General features: G+C 40.1%; 1 protein-coding gene across 1 annotated transcript in view; it reads left to right on the forward strand.

The window, feature by feature from the left end:
• Positions 1-26,206, forward strand: part of TIMM44 (translocase of inner mitochondrial membrane 44) — a 102,069-nt gene that overhangs the window by 69,820 nt on the left and 6,043 nt on the right. The window contains exons 7-9 of the mRNA XM_075202561.1: positions 9,636-9,686; positions 12,956-13,045; positions 13,352-13,462. Coding sequence (XP_075058662.1) covers positions 9,636-9,686; positions 12,956-13,045; positions 13,352-13,462 — 252 coding nt within the window. The remainder of the gene's footprint in view (positions 1-9,635; positions 9,687-12,955; positions 13,046-13,351; positions 13,463-26,206) is intronic.

Raw genomic sequence — 26,206 nt, forward strand, 5'->3', positions numbered from 1 at the left:
TGCAAGGTTAAACAAGAGACGATTTTCTTCCCCTGTCTCAGAAATAACGATTTCCTATCTCACAATATACACAATATCAAAAAATAAGTGCACATGCAATTACATTGCTTTAAATACATTTTTACCAAAAGTTATTTAATAGTGATCCAGTCACAGGAAGCTTTTGGTAAAATCAATAACTTATGCTAAAAAATAACAAGCAGTCAGCTAGCTCCCTTCTCTCAGCTAGATCCCAGCACCTGCAATCTACACTGCCAAAACCTTCATCATCAATATCCTCACTTGTGATTGGAGTTATTCCTGCATCCAAGTTGCTAAGGCTAGATGACTCCTCCCCTATCCAGGATTCCTCAGAAGAATCCTTGAGCTTTAAGCCTGCTGCTCCTGTTGCTGGGGGTAGATCTTCATCCCAGAAGCAGACCAAGAAGAAGACTACTAGTAGTTTACAAAACAATTGACTGTTAAACAATCCTTTGCAAGTATGACAGCTGTCACCCAGTCGCACAGCGGATCACAGGCGCCATGGCGACTATGCTTGTATTAGATCTGCGTCCAATATTCACCATTAATGCAGCAGGTTTTAGACCGTTAATTGAGGTCCTGTGTCCACTTTACCAAATTACATCTCTACACCATTTTACTAAACAAGCAATTCCTCACCTGTATCAGGAGGTTAAAAAAAAGAATATGTCACGGGCACTAGGAGTCTTGCCCAGGATTTCACCAGTTGACTATGCTTACCAGAGAGGCGGAGTTTGCACAGCGGTCCTCTGGCAGCAGGGTGAATAGTGGAATGTATATAACAGCAGATGGAGAGAGGATGCCAATGAAAATGATGATAGTCAGTGACTTGCAGCTATACTGGTAAATGAGTCAGCGACTTGCAGCAATACTGGTAAATGAGTCAGCGACTAGTAGCTATATTGGTAGATGAGTCAGCGACTTGCATCTATAGTGGAAAGGCAGGTTTGAACCACGGAGACCAGGTTGGACGTGAGCAGGTGAAGGAAGGTAACAGGAGAGTCAGTGGTCTGCGTACAGCAAGTTGTATCACTGCTATGGTGAGAAGACTTGTCCAGGTGCAGGTAGGTAGCGGGGAAGTCAGTGGTCTGCGTACAGCAAGTTGTACCACTGCTATGGTGAGAAGACTTGTCCAGGTGCAGGTAGGTAGCGGGGAAGTCAGTGGTCTGCGTACAGCAAGTTGTACCACTGCTATGGTGAGGAGTAGTTCAGGTGCGGATGAGTGGAGGCATGCAAAGAGTCAATAACGGTATGAAGACACTGAGAGCACAGAGGAACTTGTTCCAAACAGATATGCATTGTTTACAGCTAATAGTCTATAACGGTATGTATACCGCTGCTGAGTAGAGAGGCTTGCACAGAGCGGATATGCGGGATAATAACTGATAGTCAATCACAAGTATGCATATCTCTGCTGAGTAGAGAAGCTTGTTCCAAACTGATATGCAGCGTAACAACGAATAGTCTATAGCGGGTATGGATACCACTGCTGAGTAGAGAAGCTTGTCCTAGGCAGATATGCAAAGTAACAGTTGATAGTCAATAACAAGTAAGCATACCGCTGATGAGTAGAGAAGCTTGTCCACGAGGATATGCAGGTACAGCGGGAGCGCTGAACGGCTGTAGCGGGTATGGGAACCGCAGGTGAGCAGAGTAGGTAATCCAGCAGACAGCTGAGGACACGAGTAGGATACAGGAGACTGTAGCGGGTATGGGAACCCCAGGTGAGCAGAGCAGGTAATCCAGCAGACAGCTGAGGACACGAGCAGGATACAGGAATCTGTAGCGGGTATGGGAACCCCCGATGAGTAGAGCAGGAAATCAGCAGGAAGCTAAGGACACTAGCAGAACACAGGAGACACCTTAAGAGACTCACAGGGAATGAGACTCAAGATCAGGCAACGAGGTAATGAGCACAGGTGCCTTAAATAGGGAGAGGTGCCTGATCCTCCAATTAGATTAAAAGCAAAAGGTCATAAGTTCTTGGATGCTGTGCATGCGCAGTCCATCAAGATGGCGGACGGCCGCGGCTCAGGACAGGTGCCGGCAGGAAGGCTATAAAACTCACGGTCCGGTGAGTGACAGAATATTATTGGGCTACAAAATGCCATTTTACCCGCTGTACACTTAACCACAGATGTGGACAAGTGGAACTGGGTGTTAGCAGTCGCGGTGGTGCCCGCAGCCGCCGTGACTCTCTGGGCCCCCCTGCTGGCGTCACGGCCATCGCTATGATGACCGGGACGCAAATTCCGGTTTCTGCGCTCCGGTTGCCTGGGCAACAACAAGAACGCTCTGGGCTCTCTGTCGTTGCGCCCGGCCAGCTGGTCAATAGGCGGGCTCGCGCACACAGGAGAAGTTAGGGGGAGAACCAATCAGGTCAGGTATTATGGGAGGCACTTTAGGTTGGGACTAGTTTTATGCAGCTGAGCTCTGCTTTTACTATTGGCCACCAGTACTAGCATTAATTAGGCTGCTCCTGGGGCTACTTGTGGGCTTGATTCTGATTGGTCCCTTGTACTATTTAAGGCAGTAAGGACTGAGCCTCACTGCCGGTTATAGTGTCCTGTTTTTTAGTTCTGCTGCCTGCTACTTTGTTCCTGTGTTGGTGTTTCAACCTAAGACTGATTACCCGTGTATGACCCTTGCCTGTTCCTGGACTCTGAACCTGTGTTTCTGATCCTGATCTATTGCCTGGACTTGGAATCTGAACCTTTGCTAGTGACCCTGATCTTAAGCATGTCCCTGGATTCTGAACCTGTGCCTGCGACCCCTTGGTTTGTTCTCCGGCTACGTTGTCTGCTGCCGGCACCGATTCTGGCCTGGACCATCACGCTCTATTCCTGGGTTCTCCTTAGCCGGTACGCATCTCTCGACCCTCTGTGTGTCTGCAGCCAAGTCTGTTCCCACCACTAGGGGCAACAGTGAACACCAGACTTCAGAGCAGACTCCGGGTTTTGTTGTACGGGCTGGAGGGGTTCCTAACACTGGGAGAACTAAAGATTATATGTCTCTGACAGCCCACTGGGTTGGTGAATCGCCAACAGCAGCAGCATCTAACAAACAACGCCAGATCTTTCGGAGGCAGTCTGCTCTGTGTATCACCTGCTTCACTAAGAGGCATACCGATGACAACCTGTTTGAAAAACTAAGGGATGTCATTGCAACATGGCTTATCCTACTTTAACTCTCCTGAGGATATGTGACGCCACCAATATTGTTACAGCATTATAGCGGGGAGAATTCCATCACATTCCCTCTTTTGCTCACACAATCAACTTGGAGGTTCAGAGCTTTTTAAAAAATGACAGTGACATGCAGGAGATGCTGCTGAGTCTTGAAATATTTTGGGTCATGTTCATCATTTGAAACAGCATGTAGGAGATTGCAGCAGCTGCAAGAAGAATATAATTTGAGGGGGAATGTACTTTAGTCCAGCGCAGAGCATAATCCTTTCCTTGTTGTGCTGAAACCACTTGAAGTATTCACCTGTGAAGTGAGTTCAAACACTGTTAGCTTGAGTCAAGTGATTCCTCTAATTAGACTTTTGGAAAAACAGCTAGAGAAATTGAAGGAGGAGATGAAAAAAGCAAATCCGCTTACTATGTTGGGTTGTAGATCAAGTACTTTATTTGCTTCGCCAGGATCTAAGAGTTGTTAACATCTTGAAATCAGATCACTACATTTTGACAACTGTGCTTGATCTTAGGTTTAAGAGCTATGTCTTCTCTTTCTTTGCAACTGACCAGATCTCAACAGATGGAATGAGCTCCTGGTCAGCAAGCTGACAGCTCAAGTGGTACATGACACGACAACGTCTCCTCCTTCCGTTTCTCTGGCAACTGGGGCTAGTAAAAAACTTAGTTTTCCCAAGACACCCAGTGGTGATGAAGATAAGTCAGCACAACATTTTGACGTTTAGTCTAAAAGAATTGCCCAAAAATCGTGACAGCTTTGCCATAAAATGAACTATAAGTTCCACAAGAAAGGCCATTACCGGCATTTACATCAAAGTACAGAGACTTCTGTAATGGTGGATTCCAGCGGGGATTAATTAATATTGTCTGAGGATGAGGGCAAGGAAGATGACAGTTTAGATTGCAGGTGCTGTGATCTATCTGAGAAAAGGGAGGTAGCTGATGCTGCTATGCTTGTTAATATTTATGGTAGAATGGCATGTTGCCAATTTTATGGTTTTTCTAAAGTAAGCTTTCCTTTTTTTAGAGAGGCCTTTTTTTTTCTTTACCAATATAAAAGCTTGTTTTTTGGATTTAATTTTCCTTGACTTAAACCCACTATGCTCTTGAGCATAGGCTTTAGTAGATGACATAAAAGGACTAGTATCATCATGACTGGTGCCTGTAGCTGGTTGCCATATCGATGGCACTGAGCTATGGCACTGGTGATTGACAAGAACACTGCTACCCCTCCTGTTTCTATGTGAGCAGTGGCACAGAGCAATGTCACTGGAGACTGGAAAGTGACAAGAACACAGTCACCCCTGTTTCTGTGTGAGCAATGTCACTGTGAAGTGACGAGAACACTGTCTGCTACCCCTGTTTCTGTGTGAGCAATGGTACACAGCTATGTCACTGGAGAGTGACAAGGACACTGCCACCAATCCTGTTTCTGTTTGAGCAATGACGCTGACCAATTGCACTGGAGACTGCCAAGAACGATGCTACACCTTCTGTGTCTGTGAAATAGTGCTGGATTTCCTTGGAGGGCAGCACTTATGGAAACCAAAGCTCACAAGATTCGAAGACGCGCCAATGACGTTTTGCCTTCATTTAAGTTCCGAGGACGCGTAAAAGTACTCTGACTTCCTAAGTTCATGGTGGGGGGCTCGGTTTTCAAATAAAATGAGCCTGAGCATCAAACTGTCTTCCACAACCTCACCTTTGTAGCAGAGTTTGGATGTTCCTCACCCAGTTTTAAGCCTCCTACACAGCTGTTTTTCAACCTGCATATGAAAATGATGATCATTATCACCTGTTTGGTATGATTGGTTAATCATCAACCTGACTATAATCCTACAACATCTCTGACTTTGTGCAAGGGTACCTAGAAGAATTAATTTTGTTTGGACGGCAAAGGGTGGTCACAAAAAATATTGATTTGATTTAGATTTATCTTCTGTTCATTCACTTTGCATTTTGTTAATTAATAACAAACTATTAACACTTCTATTTTTGAAAGCATTCTTACCACATCTGGCTAGAACTTTTGCACAGTATTGTATATATTATGGGTATAAACCTGGGAAACCTAAAAATGAAAATTAAAAAAAAATGCAAATATATGCTACATGCTGCTCATGTTACTGATTTTATTGTAACAGAATATGGTTACATAAAACATCTTGTGCTTTTTTTGGGGTTCCTCTGAATTAGTTTGGGAATCCATTAAGCCCCTTACCCATATGCATTGCGTTTCCATCAGAAAATGAAAGTTCAGGCCACATGTGAGAATATATATAAAATGCTATGTATTTCTATATTAGTCTGAAAGGTGTTATGGTGTAATATGTGCGGGTCATTTACACTTGACAAGTTTGTGAATGCGTTCAGAATGAAAGCAGTACAGAGCTCTTGCCATTGATTTCAATAGACCATTTATTCCAATAGATTTTCCAGTGAGTGCTACATATATAAGCCTCTTTAAAATGAATAGACTATTGAAATGAATGGGAAAGATCTGGTAATATGATGATAAATAATTTAAAAAGAGATCAGCTTGCTCCCATCCTTCCTGAAATTCCTCAACTAGTGTTAGACAGCCTCGGTTTTTTTTCTTGCAAATCCCCCACTTTTGTAACCTACATGTACTTTTGTTACTAATATGTGCCTCACATGCCCCTCCCCTCACCTACTTGTGTTCCAAGGGTTCAGAGAAGGGCGACAAAATTGATAAAGGGTATGGAGTCATTAAGTTATGAGGAAAGGTTAGCCAGTTTAGGCATGTTTACTTTAGAAAAGAGGCGATATGATTACTATGTACAAATACATTAAGGGTCAATACAGAGAACTTTCATGGGAACTTTTTACCCCAAGGACTATACACAGGACACCCCCTAAGGTTAGAGGAGAGGAAATTTCACAACCAGCAACGGAAGGGGTTCTTTACAGTAAGGGCAGTCAAGATATGGAATTCATTGCCAGGGAAGGTTGTGATGGCAGATTCAATACATCGGTTTAAGAAAGGGATAGACAAATTTTTAGCGAAAAAGTGTATCCAGGGATACGGTCGTTTATTAAAATTAAGGATAAGAGTGGATATAGGGTAAAAATAGGACTGCAATATTGGGTCTGGGGGGATTTTCACAATTGAAACAGATTGGCGGTTGCTTACTCTAGATCAATTTCAAATATATGTGCAGGATCATAGGAGATCCAAAATAGGTTGAACTTGATGGACTGGTGTCTTTTTTTCAACCTCATCAACTATATTACTATGTCACATGCTCCTCACCTCACCAGTTTGTATCTGACATTTCCTCTTTCTCAAGTTTTATTAACCTTTCAGCTATAAATTGACCTGCATATATTTGTTTCTCCTATTCATTTATATCTACTATTTAGATATATTTATATATTTTTTTCTCTCTAGGGTGCTCATTTGAATAACTACTAGTACAAATACGCATAAGAAGAAAAGGTTATTCTTTCATGGAGCACACCTAAAGGTGTCAACATAAAAGAATTAAAGGTTAAACACATTGATAAGGATGCCACAATGTATAATTAAAACAATAATCTTAATTTATTTTCCCTACTCCATAGCAGCCTTCACAATGGGTTAATACCACGTTCAACTGAGTGTAGACAGGAAAAAATTTGCCCAACCTGCAGAGTATATAAGGCAGCTTTTTCCCCCGATCAGTGTCTTTTTTCCTGTCTCAGCGTGTGTAGGCAGTGTAGTGTAGAGTAGCGTTTGTTGTTTTCTTTAGGGAAAAAGGCATAGCTTTATGGCCATATCTAGACTAATAACAGCAAAGTCAAAAGAGGCGGCCCAAGATGTTACATCTCAAGTAATCTATTTCCTGCAACAACACGGTTGCTAATCAATATACTGAAAAGCTATCTAGTACCCTCGCAGCAGCTCGTTCTTAGGGGACTAGAAACGGACTAGGTATATCTCTCACAGGAAAAGCTGTGCAAAATCCAGTCAATGGCGCATCAGGTCCAATCTGAACCTCAGGTTTCGGCACAAACCTGTCTTCGTCTCCTCGGAATGTTTTCCTCAACAATCGGAATCCTTCCCTGAGCAAGAGGGCATATGAAAGACCTTCAATCAAACCTATTTGCAGAATGGGATCATACAGTGGGATCTCTAGATTTCAAACTCAATCTATCAAGAACTGCAAGACAATCTCTCAGTTGGTGGCAGCATTCAGGCTTGAGGAATCAAGGCGTGACTCTTGATCCCAGACTGGTCGATTCTTACCACGGATGCCAGTTCCATAGGCTGGGATGCTCATTTGCAGACAATGATCATACAAGGCACCTGGCTGGAAAAAGAAACACCTCTCCAGGGGAACATACTGGAAATAAGAGCAGTCTTGCATGCAGTCCAGTATTTTCAGTCCTATCTATGGTCCAAACATCTGCGAATATTCTCCGACAACAAGACTGTAGTAGCTTTTATAAACAAACAGGGTGGCACCAAAAGCAAAGCAATGATGACCAAGGTGACCACCCTAATAATATGGGCTGAGAAGAATCTGAAATCACTCTCAGCCCTCCATGTGACAGGCAAGGACAATATATTGGTGGACTATTTAAGCAGACACCAAATACATCCAGGACAGTGGGCATTGCACGTAGAAGTCTTCCAGCTAATAAGCCATAAATTTGGGACTTCCGAAATAGAAGTTATGGCGATTGGGAACAATGCCAGTGTGCTCCTATTCTACTCTAGTCACAGAGACAACAAGGCCCTAGGGACGCCCTATTAGTACTCTGGAACTTCAAGCTAGGGTATGTGTTCCCACCCTTTCCGGTCATCTCTCAGGCACTAAAGAATATAAAGAAGGAAGTGGTAGAGGTAATAGCGATCCTCCCATCTTGGCCGCGTTGCCCTTGGTTTGTGGTAGCATGGAGAATGCTGCTGGAGCAACCATGGTCTTTGCCGACCAGACCAGACCTCATTCATCAAAGTCCAGTTCTGCATCCAAACTTGTACTCCCTCGCTTTGGTGGCGTGGAGACTGAGTGGTTGCTGTTGAAGCTCAAGCTTTGTCTCGGACGAGGTAATAAACATACTAATGTGTGCAAGGAAAAAGACTTCCTCTATAATTTATTTCAGAATTTGGAAGAAATTCATTTGTTGGGCGAGGAACAGGACAAGGGATTCTATGTCCGCCAGTGTTCCAGTTATTTTAGAGATCCTTAAGGATGGCTTTGTTAAAGGACTAGCGCCATCTACATTGAAAGTGCAAATATCCGCTCTTAACATCGTTCTTGATACCAAATTGTCATCTCAGGGTCTCGTTTTTCAGTTTATTCCGTCAGTGAAGAGGTTACGACCAAGAGTGAAACCATTCCTAGCCTGGGACCTCAATGTCATCCTGGATGCCTTACCTTCAGATCCCTTCGAGCCATTGCAAGATATTCCTCTCAAGTGGCTTACTCTGAAGGTACTATTTCTAGTGGCAATCACTTCGGCTCGTCAGGTAGGGGACTTCACACCATACATGCTTTAGGGTGTGAAGAACCCTTCCTAAACATTTATGATTATAGAGTGACCTTGAGGATAAATCCGGAGTATTTGGCCAAAGTCGTCTCTTCTTTGCACATCAATCAAGGATTGGTACTGCCATCTCCCTGCTCACATTCCTCTAATAGTGAAGAGAAACATCTTCATACATTGGATGTGGTGAGAGCAATATCTGTTTACATTGTCAAGACAGAGAATCTTTGGAAGACACAGCAGCTATTTGTACTTCACGAAGGTTCCCGCAAAGGATATGCCCCGTTGACAAGATGGATCAGGGAAGTGATTGCACAGGCCTGCAGGGGGAACGGGCGTGAAGTGCCTAAGATACTGATGGCGTATTCAATGAGAGCTCTGGCAACCTCATGGGCACATAGAACCCAGGCATCAACAAATTACATCTATAAGGCAGCTGGGTGGTCGTCGGTGCTCACTTTTTCTAAGCAATATTTGTTAGACGTATCAGCTTCTATGGAGGCACCGTTTGGGAGGAAAGTTCTCCACCAAACTGTGTAAATAAATATCAATCTGTGAGTATAATTCTTCAACTTTCAATTAATTAAAAACCTTTCTTTTAGCAAAGTGAAATATCATTTAAATGATTGTAATCATTGGTAAAATAAAGGTTTTCTCTTGTCCCTGTGTATTGCTTCAAGCAGTATTAGTATTACTATTGTATTTCTGTGTATTTTTATTGATATAATGGAATGCGAGCGCCCAGTGGACCACCTTTTGGTAAGCAGAACTGGCGCTGCTGTATGCACAATTGTTTGTATACTGTATATGTACGCTGGGCAGATTTTATATCCATATAGAAGGGGTTAATACCGGAGTAAAGGTTGCAGTGCTTTTATTATAGTACTCTTACATGTCTTATGATGATTTTCCCATGTTTTCTAGGCTATAATCCAAGGAGATCTTGATGTCCTCAAAGACTGGTGTTATGAAGCGGTAAGTCTATGTTTGAAAACATCTAAATATAAAAAAGTGGAGAGTACATTCATTGTGTTATTGAGGGTGACAGAGTATTTATGCCATATAATGGCACCAAGAATGTGTATGGTGTTGTAGGAGAAATGTTGACTAAGCATTTTGAGATTTGTTTGGTTGTATTAGTAGCTCTATGGCTTGTGTTTTAATTTTTATCTCCTTTGTACACTTCTGAGTCGGTCCTATCAAATTAATTTAGTGGGACATTGAAATGAAAAATGATGTTCAAATAATTTTTACAGTGCTAGCCTGTATAGTAATTAGGTTGCTACTATCCATGTCTGAGCGTTGGTTTGCTCAGTAGTTAATGGGCATGAATACATTCTACCACTATTTTGGTAATTTATCAACTAAGGACCCTGTCCTGTTTTGCACCCTAGGTTACAAAACAATATGTAGCTGAGTATTTGTAGAGGAAGGGATGTAGTAGGTGATCTAGGTTAAAAATAATTTTCAACTTGTATTTACAGTTGTTATAGTGGTTGTATCCTATTTTGTCATATTATTCCATTTTAAAGTGTTGTAAAAGGTGATTTAATTTGCTTTAGCTTTGTATTTTTGTGCTGCATTTTACAGCTGGTTGTAGATAGTTTAAAATAATAGCAGATATGGGATGGGATGGTTTTATTAATCCAGGGAATATTCCTAAATTTACAGTGAAAATCCCTCTCTGTGCCTCTTTGTCACCTATACAGTTTTTTGTTTTTTTAAAAAGCTTATTAGACAAATCTTTATACATGAACTTTGTAGACAGTTTCTAAAATCTGGATCCCGTATTCGAAGTATGGTATAGTGTGGCTTGTGACATTTACAGTGCTAAATCTTAACATTCAGGTTATGTGTTTTCAAATTGATTCATTAGTATAAATTTCTTAATGTTTTTGACAAAAAAAGAAAACCGATGTTCTGTCACCTCATTAAGTAGGTGATTTCCAATTAACCTCCTTCCTGGTGATACCATTCTTTTTGGGCGTATTTATAGTTTGAACAACAATCATCTGTACTCTTGACTGAGTGGATTTTATCTGCAAGTGATACCACTTGTTTCTGTACTGGCTCCTTCAGTTCTTCACTGAAGTGTTGTTATTTGGTGGAGTGAAAATGATGGCCTCCAGCCATGCCATATAACATTCCACTTGTGCTACCAAATGGCCAAGGCTGTGAAAATTACTAGCCACCAGTCTCATGCTCTATCATCTAATGGTGCTAAAGTCTAGATGGTCTCCATGTAACAGTGGGGAACAACCCAGAAGGTTGTATTGAATGCCACCTACTGGGACCATCCCCATGCAGTTGGAGTATGGGGCACCATACCATGTTTTGTAATAAGTGGTGAGGAGTGTTGAAAAATGCATTGGAACCTAATTCTAAACTGTGAAATATGCTGTATGATTGCTGAAGCTGGACAGCATGTAGTTTCAAATAAATAGATTAAGAAAATTTGCCAGTCTAGCTCTGTAATCCTAGGTCTCAGTTGTACAATGTGGTGTGTCACACTACAAAATACAGCAATGGGACACACCTGTCTTGTTTTTGTGTATTAAGATAGAAACATAGAATTTTATGACAAAAAATAACCTAAAAGTCCATCTAGTCTGAATTGTGTGTGTTGTTGGGTTTGTTTTCTATGTTTTTTCTCATTTTTTTAATTCACTTTTAAATCTCTCTTCTTTTCATTATGTGATGCTTTGTAAGTGTTGTGGTCTCACACTGTTTTGTGTTTTTGTTTTTATAGCTCAAATCAATCTGGGTTTTTTTTTGTAAATAAAGGACTTCTCTAAATTGTTTATCTGCAATTTAATAGTATATTGATTTTGCTGGACTATTTAAAATATAACTGGTAAAAATCCTTTTGTGTATTGCTTGAGATCACTCTACTCTGCGTTACTACATATTTTGCTTCAAGCTTTCACTGCACTTATGGACAGATTCAATAAAAAAGAAAAAAATGCTGCCTAGTGTACACACAAAAAGACCCATGGCGCCAGAGTATGGAATGTCAGAAATATAACAGCTGATAATGTTCAAGGGCCAGAACATATTGTAACAAAATCAGTGCACTGATATAATGGGTATATACAAACAGAAGGGTAAATACCCAGTTATACCACTTTCATACTGCCGCCCCGGCAATATCCCGGGTTGTTAACCCGGGAGATTGCCGGGGCACAGGGCAGTATAAATAAGAAGAATCCCGGGTCGTGCGGGTTCATACTGCACCTGCCGACCCGGGTTTTAGAAAAAAAAAAGTGAAAAAAAAGATTTTGATTACTAAAAAATACAAAACAAATGTGTACTTAACTTATTTTTAGCCAGCGGTGTCTCCGGTGCATTGCCGGCTGTCGGGGACCTCTGGGTACTAAAATGACGTCATTTCTAGTCCATTAGAAATGACGTCATTTTAGTACCCAGAGGTCCCCCTGACAGCCGGCAACGCACCGGAGACACCGCTGGCTAAAAAAATAAGTTAAGTACACATTTGTTTTATATTTTTTATTAATTAAAATCTTTTTTTTTTTACTTTTTTTTTACTTCACAATTTTTTACAGTATGAATGATGAGACCCGGGAATTACACGGGTTGCACCATTCATACTGCAGGCTAGCGGGGTCCAACACGGGAATTACCCCTCGCAAAATCCCGGGTCTAAGTAACTGCCTGCCCAGGGGAGTTGCGAAAGGTCTCGATTGGTGGGCTGCTTACACTGTCCAGCCCCCTTCCCTATCTCCACAGGTGTCTTCCCTCAGATGACCCCTGCTGGGTCTGGCTCCTGGCTGGCTGCAGAGCTTACTAGTGGACAATAGGGTGCAAACAGAAATAACAATGGTAGCTTAATTCAATCAACTCTTGAGTGTTCCCTGTGGAGGTGGAATTTAACCCCTGAAGTACTTTTCCAAGGATATGTTACAACTTAATCACTGATACTTCCTGATAAAAACAGGGCTAAAAAGTGCAGTCTGGGTATGGATTAGAATAGGGGTTGTAACACTGGTTCCATACACCATGCCAGTTTCTTTACAGTATACCTAAAGACCTCAATGTATTTGTTTGAGAAATTCCATTGACTCTCCTTGGCAACTGACGATTTTTTTCATCTCCCACATCTGCTGACTCGTATTAGCAATGTTTCTATAAACATGTACAAAATACTAATTTAATCTTAGGACATCATAACCACTACATTACTATTTCAACTCCTCATTACATTGATAAAAGTTTTTCTCATTTAGACATATAGCCAGCTGGCTCATCCTATTCAGCAAGCCAAAGCTATGGGTCTTCAGTTCCACTCCAAGATCTTGGATATTGACAATATTGATGTAAGTTGTTTTTGTTTTTTTAACTTTAGTCTCATAAAATGTTTATATAAATATGTATGCATTGGGGGTTTTTCAATGTTAACATGCAGCTAATGTTTGTAGTATATGCATAAGTATAATCATTAAAGGGAATGTTCTCCTCTGGGGGAAAGTTTTAACACAAGCTGTGACTAAAAATGACTGGGTCCCTTGCCATTGAAAGATGGAGCCCAGTAAAAAAAACAGGAACAGGATTTTTTTCCTTAATTGCTATTTTAAAAGCTGTATTCCCATTTTGTTGCTAATTTCTCTCTTTCTACTCCCCAGCTTCCGATGGGAAAGATGATGGAGCAAGGACCAGTCCTGATTATAACTTTCCAGGCTCAGCTTGTTATTGTTCTCAAAAATCAAAAGGGAGAGGTGGTGGAAGGAGACCAGGCAAGTGTAAAAAAAATGTTGTATATGTAAGGGAAGGAGAGGGGATAATGGGAAAGGGAAAAGGCTCCGCACAAGGTATTAACCAACCTCGCTGTCAAACCAAATAAAATTGTATATATCGTGAGGGGGTGCTAAGGTCAAAGCTCATAGTTATATAGATCAAAAAGAGAAAGATATGACCAACTAAGCACTCCAGGTATAAACACTAAGTTACATTAATACATTAAACTTTATTAATATACATTAAAAACGTTTATGAGTATATAACCAAGATGAAAAAGAGGGCGAAATATTAAAAATAAAGTGTTGAGGGGTGTGGCCTGACAGCCATAGCGTGCGGTTGGACTACTGAAGAGCTCCTCAGCTCCAGAGCAAAAACCCGGGTGTGGTGACGGTATTTCTAGCCCCCAACTGTCTCAGAGGTGCGTGGAAGCACCCAGGAACATAAACAGCCTTAGCTATACTTACCTCGGCGGGTCCCGCATCTCACTGCGGGCGCATCATCCTGTCCCCGCCTGGCTTGTATTGCCGAGACGAGTGCCGGAGGTAGGCTGATTGCTTTTCCACCTGGTAAGCTCCAGGAGAGCGGGTGGCAATTCGGGGGTGGACCCGATCCAGAGGACGGGGACATCGCAGAGGCAGCCTCTGCAGGAAGACCTCAGCTTTATTGGATCCGGAAAACCGGAAGTGCGGCCCTCCATTGCCCTGCTTCTCTTCCGGTGGTTCCTGCTGATTGGGACGCTGGGAGAGATCTGTGTGTGGTTACACTCCGTTGACAGGGAGTCCCAGAAATCCCCATATGCTCGAGACAACTGAACCACTGTGAGTTGCAGCTTGTCTGCATTTGATATTAAGTATACTACAGCCGGGTGTAAAAATAATAATAATAATAAAAAAAAAACAAAAAAAAAACAACATATATAATAAAAAAAAAAAAGGGGGGGCGTGGCCCGTACGCCATAGTGCCTGGTAGCATTTCTGGAGAACTCCGTTCTCTAGATAGCGTGGATTTAAGAGCTATCTACAGCCGTCTGGAGGTCGCTGAAGGGGTGGAGAAGTGAATATCCCACCTGATCAGAGATACCAGTAATATCTGTTGGTAGGCTCTCCTGGAGCCATACTAGAGTCACCAGACCATCCAGAGAGAAAACTAACAGCGGGACACTAGGGTATATACTACCCCTCTACATAACTGTCCCACAACTTACTATGTCCACTTAACCCCCACGGGTTTGTCCCCCGCCCGTCTGCCTCATACTCAACATTAGCAAACGGTTTCCTAGAGATTCTGCACCTAACATGAATAAATCTACGGGGAAAGGCCGCAAAGGCGCACCAGTTGAGATAACTCAGCACTTCTCCCGCCAGGACAAAGCACATACTTCATCATCTCCTAACTCACCCTCGGAGTCCCAGAGCGACCGAGAGCCTCCTACCACTGCTTCTCCCTCAACCAAGGCGGACTTTGCTGAATTACGAAATTTAATCGTGGAGCGCACTAACGCCTTTTCTGTTGATCTTCAGAAGGCTATAGGCGATCTCAAAACAGAAATGGTTGCAAACTCCAAAAGAACCTCAGTCCTGGAAAACAAGATGGAGTCGTCACTTACATTCCAAAATGAAGCCTCAAAAGATATAGACTTCCTGCTAAAGGACAACGATTTCATGAGGGACAAGCTGGAAGATGTTGAGAACAGGGAACGTCTCAATAACCTCAGATTACGCAACATCCCCGAATCAGTAGAACCTACGGATCTGGAGGACTATGTGAGTAGGTTCTTCTCTTCTCTGGACTCTGCCTTATCCAATCACCCAATGCAGATCGAACGGGTTCACAGGGCCTTGAGACCACGCCCGAAAGACTCCGAACCCCCTCGTGATGTGATATTGAGACTATTATCCTTTAAAACCAAGGAACTTATCACCAAAGCGGTTTGGAACTCTTCATATACTCTTTACGAAGGGTCCCGTATCCAAGTTTTTCAAGATCTTGCCCCTTCAACGATAGCCAAGAGATGCGACCTCAGGGAGGTTACCAGCATCCTTAGAGAAAATGGTTACAAATACCGCTGGGGTCTCCCTTTTCGTTTGATTATTGAAGTCGAGGGCCGTCAAGTGTCAATCCGAACACCGAACGAAGGAAAAGACTTACTCCGCACGCTCCATCTCTTCCGTCTTGACAGGATCGTGGGTGGCGATGCCGAGAGCTCCTCGCAACAACCTCCTTGATTTGTAAATCTATGTCTCTGTTAGAAGAGACGTGAAGTAATATTGTGCCTTAACTTGCTCTGTCTGTTTCTTCTTTTATTCTTCTAACAAATGTCAATTTTTTCATGTTGTTTTCATAATTACCGTAGATATTGTTGTCTCTGGTTACAAGTTTAGCTTCGGTTTAACCTTATTATGTTACTTATGTACGGGCGGGGGACGTGTCCTGCCCTTCTAGCCACGCACCCACATACCTTGGGATTTTCTTAGCAGTCTGATAATTGAATAGGCAAACTTTGCCTCGTTTTTTAAGTTAACATAGCTCTATTAGGCACTGTCCTAGTAGGTCTCTCCTCTGCTATTGAGGCCTGAACCTACACCCTTGTCTTTCTTCTTTCATAACTCCTTCCTTTACTCTTCTTTCCCTTTCCTTCCCACTCCCTGCTCCCCCCCCCAACCCCTCCCCCCTGGTACTCCAGTTTGAGGGATAACATCTTTTTTCTTTGTGTTTCTCCTAAGAATACCGATCATGACTCTTACAACACTCTCCCTCAATGTTAAAGTGTTAAACACACCTCAAAAGCGCTCTATGCTATTCCATACGTTACGAAAACTTAATGGTGATATAATTTTTTTGCAGGAGACTCACTTCAAAGCAGGTGGCCATCCCTCCCTGTCCTCAAGAGTATATCCTGATGCCTACTACTCCTCTCACTCTACAGAGAGGAATGGTGTTGCCATTCTTCTCCGCAGTTCAGTTCCGTTTGTCGTGTCAGCAGTTAAGGACGACCCCGAAGGCCGGTTTCTCTTCCTGTCGGGAAAAATTGGTCACCTAGATATAACCTTTGCCAACGTTTACGTGCCTAATACAGGTCAGACAGCTTTTTTCACACACCTATTCTCGGAACTACACCATTTCCGTAAGGGTTTGCTCTTACTCGGGGGTGACTTTAACACTGTTATGTCCCCCCTCCTAGACAGATCCGCTTCTAGGCACACCTCCCCCCCATCTTCACATACAAAACACCTGCAGAAACAAGTGACTGAGGCCGGCCTATTTGATATCTGGCGAGCGTTGTATCCCTCTTCAAGGGACTACACATTCTACTCCTTTCCTCACCAAACCTACTCCCGGATTGACATGTTTATGGGCTGCTCAAACATTTTTACAACATATAACTAGGGCTGATATAGTTCCCAATACGTGGTCCGACCACTCTATATTATCGTTAACGGTTGACCTTTTTCAGAACCCTCGGGGCAGAACCTCCTGGAAATTGAACGAGACTCTTCTTAAACTCCCTGGGTTTAAAGATCTCATATCTGATTCTATCACAAAATACTTTGAGATCAATTCAGACCCAGAGATTCAGACCTCCACTATTTGGGAAGCCCACAAGGCAGTCATTCGGGGGGACATCATTCAGTTTGCCTCCCGCAGGAAAAAAGAACGTAACGCAACATTTGATAAACTTACTCTTCGACTTAAAAATCTAGAAACAACACATAAGGAGTCTAACTCCCATTTAGTTCTGAAAGAAATCCAAAAGACTAGGGGCGAAATTCAGTCAATTCTCGCAGAGAGAACAGAACGCCAGCTTAGATGGCTTAATCAAACATTTTTTGAAAAAGGCAACAAGGCCGATTCCCTGCTGGCTAGGAGACTGAGAGCCAAACGGGGCTCCCAAATAATCAATTCTATTCTAAACAAAAAAGGGGACCTATCTTACGACCCTAGGACCATAAATGAAACATTCCACAAATATTATGAAAATCTGTATAACCTTCACAAAGACCAAACCTCATTTAAAGCCCCTCCTCAAGCCATCAATACCTACTTAGATAATTGTTCTCTTCCTTCCCTATCCTCCCGCCAGGCTTCTACTCTTAACGAGGCTATCTCCAGTGAAGAAGTAATCCTTGCACTAAAGTCACAGAAGAACTCCAAAGCCCCCGGCCCTGATGGCTTTATGATGCTTTATTATAAAACATTCTCCAAAGAACTAGTACCTCATTTGACGCATTTGTTTAATTCCATCATGGCTGGGGGGTAAATTCCATATGGAATCCACGCGCTCCACTATAGTGGTGATTCCTAAACCTAACAAGGACCCGACCTGTTGCCCCAGCTACCGCCCCATTTCACTAATCAACTCTGACGTTAAACTTTTTGCCAAAATTCTGGCAAATCGTTTAAATGCCTTTCTACCAACACTGGTCTTCCCAGACCAAGTAGGTTTTATCCCCACCAGGCAGGCTTTAGACAACACTAGGCGTACTATAGACATCATCGCCCATATAAACCAGAATAAGATCCCGTCAGTGGTTGTGGCATTGGACGCCGAAAAGGCCTTTGACAGACTCTCGTGGCCTTTCATGTTTAGCACATTAAGTAATTTCGGTTTAAATGGGGCCTTTCTTTCGGCCATCCAGGCCCTATATCACCGCCCTACCTCATCGGTATTGACCAATGGGCTCCTATCCCAGGCTTTCTCATTAGGTAATGGCACTAGACAGGGGTGTCCTTTGTCCCCCCTCTTATACGCTTTATGCATAGAACCTTTAGCTGCCGCCATTAGAAGAAACCCGGACATATCAGGGATTCAAATTGGTCCTCGTCATTTCAAAATCTCCCTATTCGCTGATGACGTACTATTAACACTCGCAAACCCCCTCATTTCACTCCCAAATCTTATTAAAGAACTTAAAGAATATGGATCCTTATCAAACTATAAAATAAATAATTCTAAATCGGAAGCCCTTTCACTCCAAGTCCCTATCGTCACCAAAAATATTCTTGAATCTTCGTTCGATTTTCAATGGCGCCCAAAGGCGCTACGATATTTAGGGGTTCAGATCACGAAAGAATACAAACAGCTATTCCACGCCAACTACACCCCCTTATTTGACTCAATAAAAAGAGACCTGGCCAGATGGGACTCGCTTTTTGTCTCCTGGTTTGGTAGGATTAGTGTGATAAAGATGAACGTTCTGCCTAGAGTCTTGTATCTTTTCCAGACCTTACCAATTCCAATCCCAGGTACCTTTCTAACGAATCTGCAATCTTCATGCGGTACATTCATCTGGCAAGGGAAAAAATCGAGACTCAAAAGGTCCTGCCTAGCCAAGCCCACCCAGTCAGGGGGTTATGGACTTCCGCTCTTTGAGCGCTACTTTCATGCAGTTAACCTCAGTCACATCATTTCCTGGCAGTCTGCTCCGGGGATCAAGAGATGGGTCGATCTAGAGAACGCACACACACCAGATCACAATCTGAATTCGCTCCCCTGGCTCCTTAGAGCTCAAAGGCCGGCCTCAGTGTACTCGCACCCCTCCATACAGTTTACACTCAACCTGTGGGACAAGCTCCATAGAAAGTGGGAGCTCACCTCATTTCCTTCTCCTCTTACTCCACTGTGGCATCATCCGGATTTCCCAGCAGGAAATTGCTCCCCGCACTTTCCCGGATCTAAGAGAAAAAAAGGGCCTTCCTTCGTCCTTACATTTTGCTTACACTCAAATCCGAAGCTTTATTCAATCACTCTGTAGATCTTCCAAGCTACGTACCCTTACTCCTTTTGAGAGGAGCTGTGTATATAGACCAGGAGACTCAGGACTAATATCTCTGATATATCATAATTTCCTGGAATCAAAAACTGACACTGCGGAATCGTTTGAGATGGCATGGCTTCGGGACACTGGTAGAGCTCTGGATCAGAAGGGATGGTCCCGGCTACGGGTGAGAATCTCCAAAATCTCCATTAATACCTCAATACGAGAAAACACATTTAAAGTATACACAAGATGGTATCTAGTGCCTTCAAAGCTCCACATAATATATCCGGGTACTTCTGACTCATGCTGGAGAGGGTGTGGGGAGGTGGGCTCATTCTACCACATCTGGTGGACATGCCCTAGAGTCTCAAATTTGTGGTCCCAGGTGGCTGACCTAATGACAAGAATCCTAGAGGTTGAGGTCTCACCTGACCCAATGGTTATGCTGTTATGCTCCCGGGTTGAAGGCCTAACTAAACAGGCAGATAGACTTGTTCAACACATTTGTGCAGCTACTCGCCTACAGATAGCGAAGGAATGGAAGTCCCTTCATCCACCCAGCCTCCAAAGTGTAATCTCTCGAGTGTGGTACATGGCCTCCATGGAATACATCACCAGTCTTCTCCACGACAAAATTATAAATTTCAAAAAGGTTTGGAATTTCTGGTACTCTATCCATCAAGCAAATATGCCCGCTACTTAAAAGGCTGTTTCTTCAGAAGCTCTTACCAGCTTCCCTACTTCTCGGTGTGACGTCACTTAGCGTGACGTCAACCCGACGTACGTTTCGCCAGACGGCTTAGTCATGGGAATTACTGGGCTACTGAAGGAGGGTCAGTTTTATACTACTTACAACCAATCAGTATGTTTCTTGTTATAGTGCCGTTCATGTTAAACGTTTATGGATCTCTCAGATGAATTATGTGGTATGGGAATGCTATGCCAATGTAAAACCTAAGCCAATAATATATATAGGGGTTGATATGCTTTAGTGCATATATCACTTACTTAGTTCAAAGCTTGAAAATTACTTCCTTATCCACCTCGATCATATTTTATGATATGATCTTTTGAATCTTATATGAAAAAGGTTAGGTGTGAGAAGCACACTATGGGCTAGATTTACTAAACTGCGAGTTTAAAGAAGTGGAGATGTTGCCTATAGCAACCAATTAGATTCTAGCTTTCATTCTGTAGAATGCACTAAATAAATGATAGCTAGAATCTGATTGGTTGCTATAGGCAACATCTCCACTTTTTCAAACCCGCCGCTTAGTAAATATACCCCTCTGTGTTTACTTTTTAGAGAAGTAGTCATATTAAAAATATATAGCTTATTGTTAATGTTGAAATATTTATTCTCTAATGTTCTATTCTGTATTATGTTGTATCATTGTATTTTTATTAATTGTGTGTTGTTTTTAGTTTTTAATTGTATACATTGTTTATATTATTTTATCGAATTTTAAATTTATTATGATTTTATTATGTATTTTATTTTTATTGTCATTTATATTTATATTATTATTTATTATTGTTTTATTTTTTATTCCCTTAATAATTTTATTTATTGTTTAAATATTTATCTGTTTCCATCAATTACTGTTTATATATCAAACTAATAAATTTATTACATATTGGATAAATAGTTTAGCATTTCTGATTGTACCTATATGTTTCAGTACTCTGTTCTTCAGCATTCTTCTGGTCATGCTTACATAAATCATTCTGCATGGGCATGTGAAGGCATATACTACACATTTAGTGGTACAATTAATGAAATGATCAATCTGATGTTTATGACCGTATCTGTCAAGAAAATCTGTAGTCTTTACCATATGTAAACATGCCCTGCAATGACCACATTTATAAGATTCTTTGACTGATATGGTCGTACTGTTCATTGAAAAATGGCTTCTCACCAACTTGTCTCCTAAATTAGGCGACCTACGCCAACTAAAGTCCTTTTATTATTGTCTTTATCTTTACTTATAATTGTTCTTACGTTTTCACTTGTAACACTCTGACCCAATCACCAATTCACCACATTGAATATCAATTAAATCACTTTCATTTAAATTATAAACATCACAGATTATTCTTGACATTTGCAAATTTACACTTCATGTATATACTTCCCTTGATAGTAATATTTATCCAATATTTAATAAATTAATTAGTTAGATATATAAACAGTAATTGATGGAAACAGATAAATATTTAAACTATAAATAAAATTACTAAGGAAATAAAAAATAAAAAACAAACAATAATATAAATATAAATGACAATACAAATAAAATGCATAATAAAAAATGATAAAATAATATAAAAAATGTATAAAATTAAAACCTAAAAACAACACACAATTAATAAAAATACAATGATACACCATAATACAGAATAGAACATTAGAGGATAATAAATATTTCAACATTAACAATGTTATATTTTTTTAATATGACTACTTCTCTTAAAAGTAAACACATAGGGCCTGAGTCATTAAGGAGAGAAAAGCATAAAAAAGGAGTAACATTTGCACCTGGGCAAAACCATGTTGCATTGGAGGGGGAGGTAAATTTAAAATGTGTGGACAGATTTATAGTTGGGGTAGGACATGTCCTAGATCAACTTTAAATTTCAATGTAATAATAAAACTAGCAAATATTTGTGTGCTAGATGAAAAAACAGCCAGTATTTATCTTATGTGCAAAATAATAAACTAATTTGCACCCCTTGCATTGTAACATGGTTTATCCCAGAGAACATTTACTCCTTTTTTGCCTTAATGACTCAGGCCCATAGTGTGCTTCTCACACCTAACCTTTTTTATATAAGATTCAAAAGATCATATCATAAAATATGATCAAGGTGGATAAGGAAGTAATTTTAAGCTTTGAACTAATTAAGTGACATATGCACTAAAGCATATCAACCCCTATATACATTATTTGCTTAGATTTTACATTGGCATAGTATTCCCATACCACATAATTCATCTGAGAGATCCATAAACGTATAACAAGAAACATGCTGAAGTCTGTCTGTCTATCTATTTGTCTATCTCTCTGTCTGTCTATCTTTAAAACTGAAAGACATCCAATAAAAATACACAATGACAGCAGATTTAGTGTGTAATTGATGCTAAAACACAATTCTCACTCTCCTAATATAGCTGATTTTTGACAATGTCCTGCATTTTTCATCTGAAGTATTTGAAGCCATAAAGATGTTAAACCTCACAAAGCAATTCTGTCACTGGTCAGTTTGCTTGACAGACATCTGACTTTAAGGTACTAGCCAATGGAAACATGGTGACATGTAAATATGATAGCACATTAGGACAAAATATGCAATGCCATAGAGGCAAAAGGAGATGGTTGTTGGGAATGTATTTAATTTATCCCAGAACACCTTTAAATCTAAGTATTAATACTACATTGATGTACTTTTGAAGTTAGAGAGCTACTTTTTACTAAAAGTACATAGCCCAGTAATTCCCATGACTAGGCCGTTTGGCGAAACGTACGTCGGGTTGACGTCACGCTAAGTGACGTTACACCCGGAAGTAGGGAAGCTGACAGCGGCGTTTGACCGCTAAGCTTGGTTTGTCCCAAGCAGAAACTTTCCGATTACAGTGCAATACTACTACTACTTTATTTAAAATATACAGTAATGCGCTATTATCTCTATTTCTCTATCCAGACAGCTTGTTGTTTGCGGAGGGATGCTTTCTGTAATTAACGCTGCATGGATGGAGAATAGTATAGAGAGGAGCTCCATCTCAGTATATATATAACCTATTATATTATAAGCGGGCAACGCTTATCTATTTAGGCACCGATTAATCAAAATCTCTGAATAACAGTGACCCTTTGAACTAGCAGTTAGCAATGTGAGAGTGGGTGCCAATTATACACTGCCTATGTGATATATACCATACAATACCACCTAATAGCAGTGTTTAATATATTTGGGCATCTATCCCTCTTTATGCAATATTTCTTAAGTTTCCTATACTTTAAACATACTAGTTAATGCTGCCACCTAGAGTCCGTTTTTGTGCTACAAAATCATATGCTATTTAACAAGTGTAACATTGTTACTTTGTATATAACAGTCAAGGATATTCAAAGGAGATTCCTTGAATCCTATGAAGACGCTAATCACATTTAAGGGGTAAATTGTGGCCAGCTTTTTGCCTATTTAGGCAATTTTTGATCTGGGCTTATAATACCTGCATGTACAATTTAATAATAGGGTACTTTCACTAGTTTATTCAGGTCTGCCTGACATTATATATTTAGGTCAGCCCTACTACCGGGGTGTTTTATTTTAATTCTTCCTTCATTCAACACTTTATTTTAATATTTTGCCCTCTTTTTTATCTTGGTTGTATACTCATAAACGTTTTTACTGTATATTAATAAAGTTTAATGTATTATTGTAACTTGGGGCTAGATTTACTAAGCTGCGGGTTTGAAAAAGTGGGGATGTTGCCTATGGCAACCAATCAGATTCAAGCTTTCATTTATTTAATGCTTTCTACAAAATGACAGCTAGAATCTGATTGGTTGCTATAGGCAACATCCCCACTTTTTCAAACCCGCTGCTTAGTAAATCTAGCCCTTAGTGTTCATGCCTGTAGTGCTTAGTTGGTCAAATCTTTATCTTTTGGATTCATATAAGTTTAAAAAAATACAACAGATATAGATTAAAAAAACATATAGTGTGTGTGTATATCTATATATATATATATATATATATATATATATATATATATATATATGTGTGTGTGTATATATATATATATATATATATATATGTGTGTGTGTGTATATATATATATATATATATATATATATTTATATATATATATGTGTGTGTGTGTATATATATATATAACGGCAGGCATCAGCTCAGTATAGCTCTTAAATGTATCCACCGTCACCTCTACGCGTTTCATCACAAGGACTTCGTCAGGAGGTATGAATCTCTATACAAAGGTTGACCTATTTAAAGGTTATTACTAATTCATTCACAGGTGGAACAACTTCCACTCATTTGCAAAACATAGAAGCACATATTAACAACCTGTTATCCATTAACAATTCAATTTAAATGCAGGTACATACATACATCAGTCTTTATACAAAGTATAAAAAAGTCTTTATATATAAGCAATTTATAAAAAGCTTATAGAAACAATTTATAAAAATTATTTACAATTACTCTATAAAAAAGGAGTAATCTCGCATCCCTCATTTAAACCCCAAGGGACAAATGTGTTTAAAGTATAGATCCAGAAAGTTTCCCTTTGAGCCAGTTTTAACAATCGATCTCCTCCTCTTTTATCTAGCTCTACATATTCAATCGCTTTAAAGCGTAGGGATTCAGGATTAGCATTATGGCAAGAAGAAAAATGTCTTGGGACACTATGATTTTCTATCTTGTGCAGAATATTTCGAAGATGTTCAAACACCCGTATTTTAACTGGTCGCTTTGTCTTCCCCACATATTTTTTCCCACAACCGCATTCTAGCAAATATACTACATGGGTGGTGTTACAATTCATAAATGACTTTATAGTTCTCTCTTTAGTATTAGACACATCAGAAAAAGATTTATGTTCTTTATGTACATATTTGCAGGCTTTACAATGTCCACATGAAAAGAAGCCTTTTAGCGGGGCTAACCAACCATTATTCTCAGGTAAAGATTCCTTAAGATATGAGGGGCTAACATCGATCTTAATATCTTAGGCTTCTTAAAAATTATACGGGGTTTCGCTGGTAACAAACTGGTCAAAGATGAATCCAATTTCAATATAGCCCAATGTTTCTCTATAGTTCTTTTAATTTGTTGGTTAGCTATATTGTATGTAGTCACAAATGCACAGTCTAATTTCATGGGTTTAACCTCTTGTTTATTTTTGTATACAAGAAGTTTACTCCTATCACATTGTCTATATGGGTCACTGGGAAAATCAAGTGATCTATATGAATAGTAGGTTTATGGATAATATTGTCTTATTTAAGCGCTATATAGACGATATTCTAATAATTTGGAAAGGATCAGAATTAGAATTTCAATCGTTCGTTCAAGAGATTAATGTCAATGAATATAAATTACAATTTACATCTGTGATTAATAAGGATAAAATAGAATTTTTGGATTTGGTGTTGGATACACAATTATTTATAGAGAAATGTAAGATTGATACATATACTTATATTAAAAAAGTAGACAGTAACAGTTATATTGATTACAAGAGCTGCCACCAGAGACGGTGGAAAGACAATATACCTGCCTCACAACTATTGAGAATTAGACGGAATTGTGAGGATATTAATACATTTGAAATACAAGCTGCTGTGTTAATAGAGAAATTTAGAGAACGTGGTTATCCGGATAATATTTTGGCAGATAGTCTAACAAAAGCTAGACACACACATATATATATATATATATATATATATATATATATATATATATATATATATACACATACACACACACATTTTATATATATATATATATATATATATATATATATATATATATATATAATATATGTGTGTGTGTATATATATATTGTTAAAGTAATTCTATCGTTTTAAAATAAGCATTGCCCAATCAATTGTATGTGTGTCCAAAGCACATGGTGGTTTATTTTAGCAGATGTAAATAGTCAACAATTCAATACATTATTATATTATGATAAAGTACAGTACAGCACAGCCAATACCAAAAGATAATACATACCAAATGCAATCGCTTGCGCACGCTGCGCACCCACGGGACCCGATGGACAATATTCTGTTTAGAATACTGTGTCAGAGTTGACTGAGGCCCCAGTGAGATGCAGCTAATATATATACAGTCAGTGTTTCATTGTTAACAATAGAGATGACGTAGATTGTTTCTATAGCTCCAGACGTTGGGTGGGTCCAGGCCAGACAGGTAATACGGTAGGTTGAT

The sequence above is a fragment of the Mixophyes fleayi genome, chromosome 1 (assembly GCF_038048845.1).
Source record: "Mixophyes fleayi isolate aMixFle1 chromosome 1, aMixFle1.hap1, whole genome shotgun sequence".
NCBI classification, from domain to species: Eukaryota; Metazoa; Chordata; class Amphibia; order Anura; family Limnodynastidae; genus Mixophyes; species Mixophyes fleayi.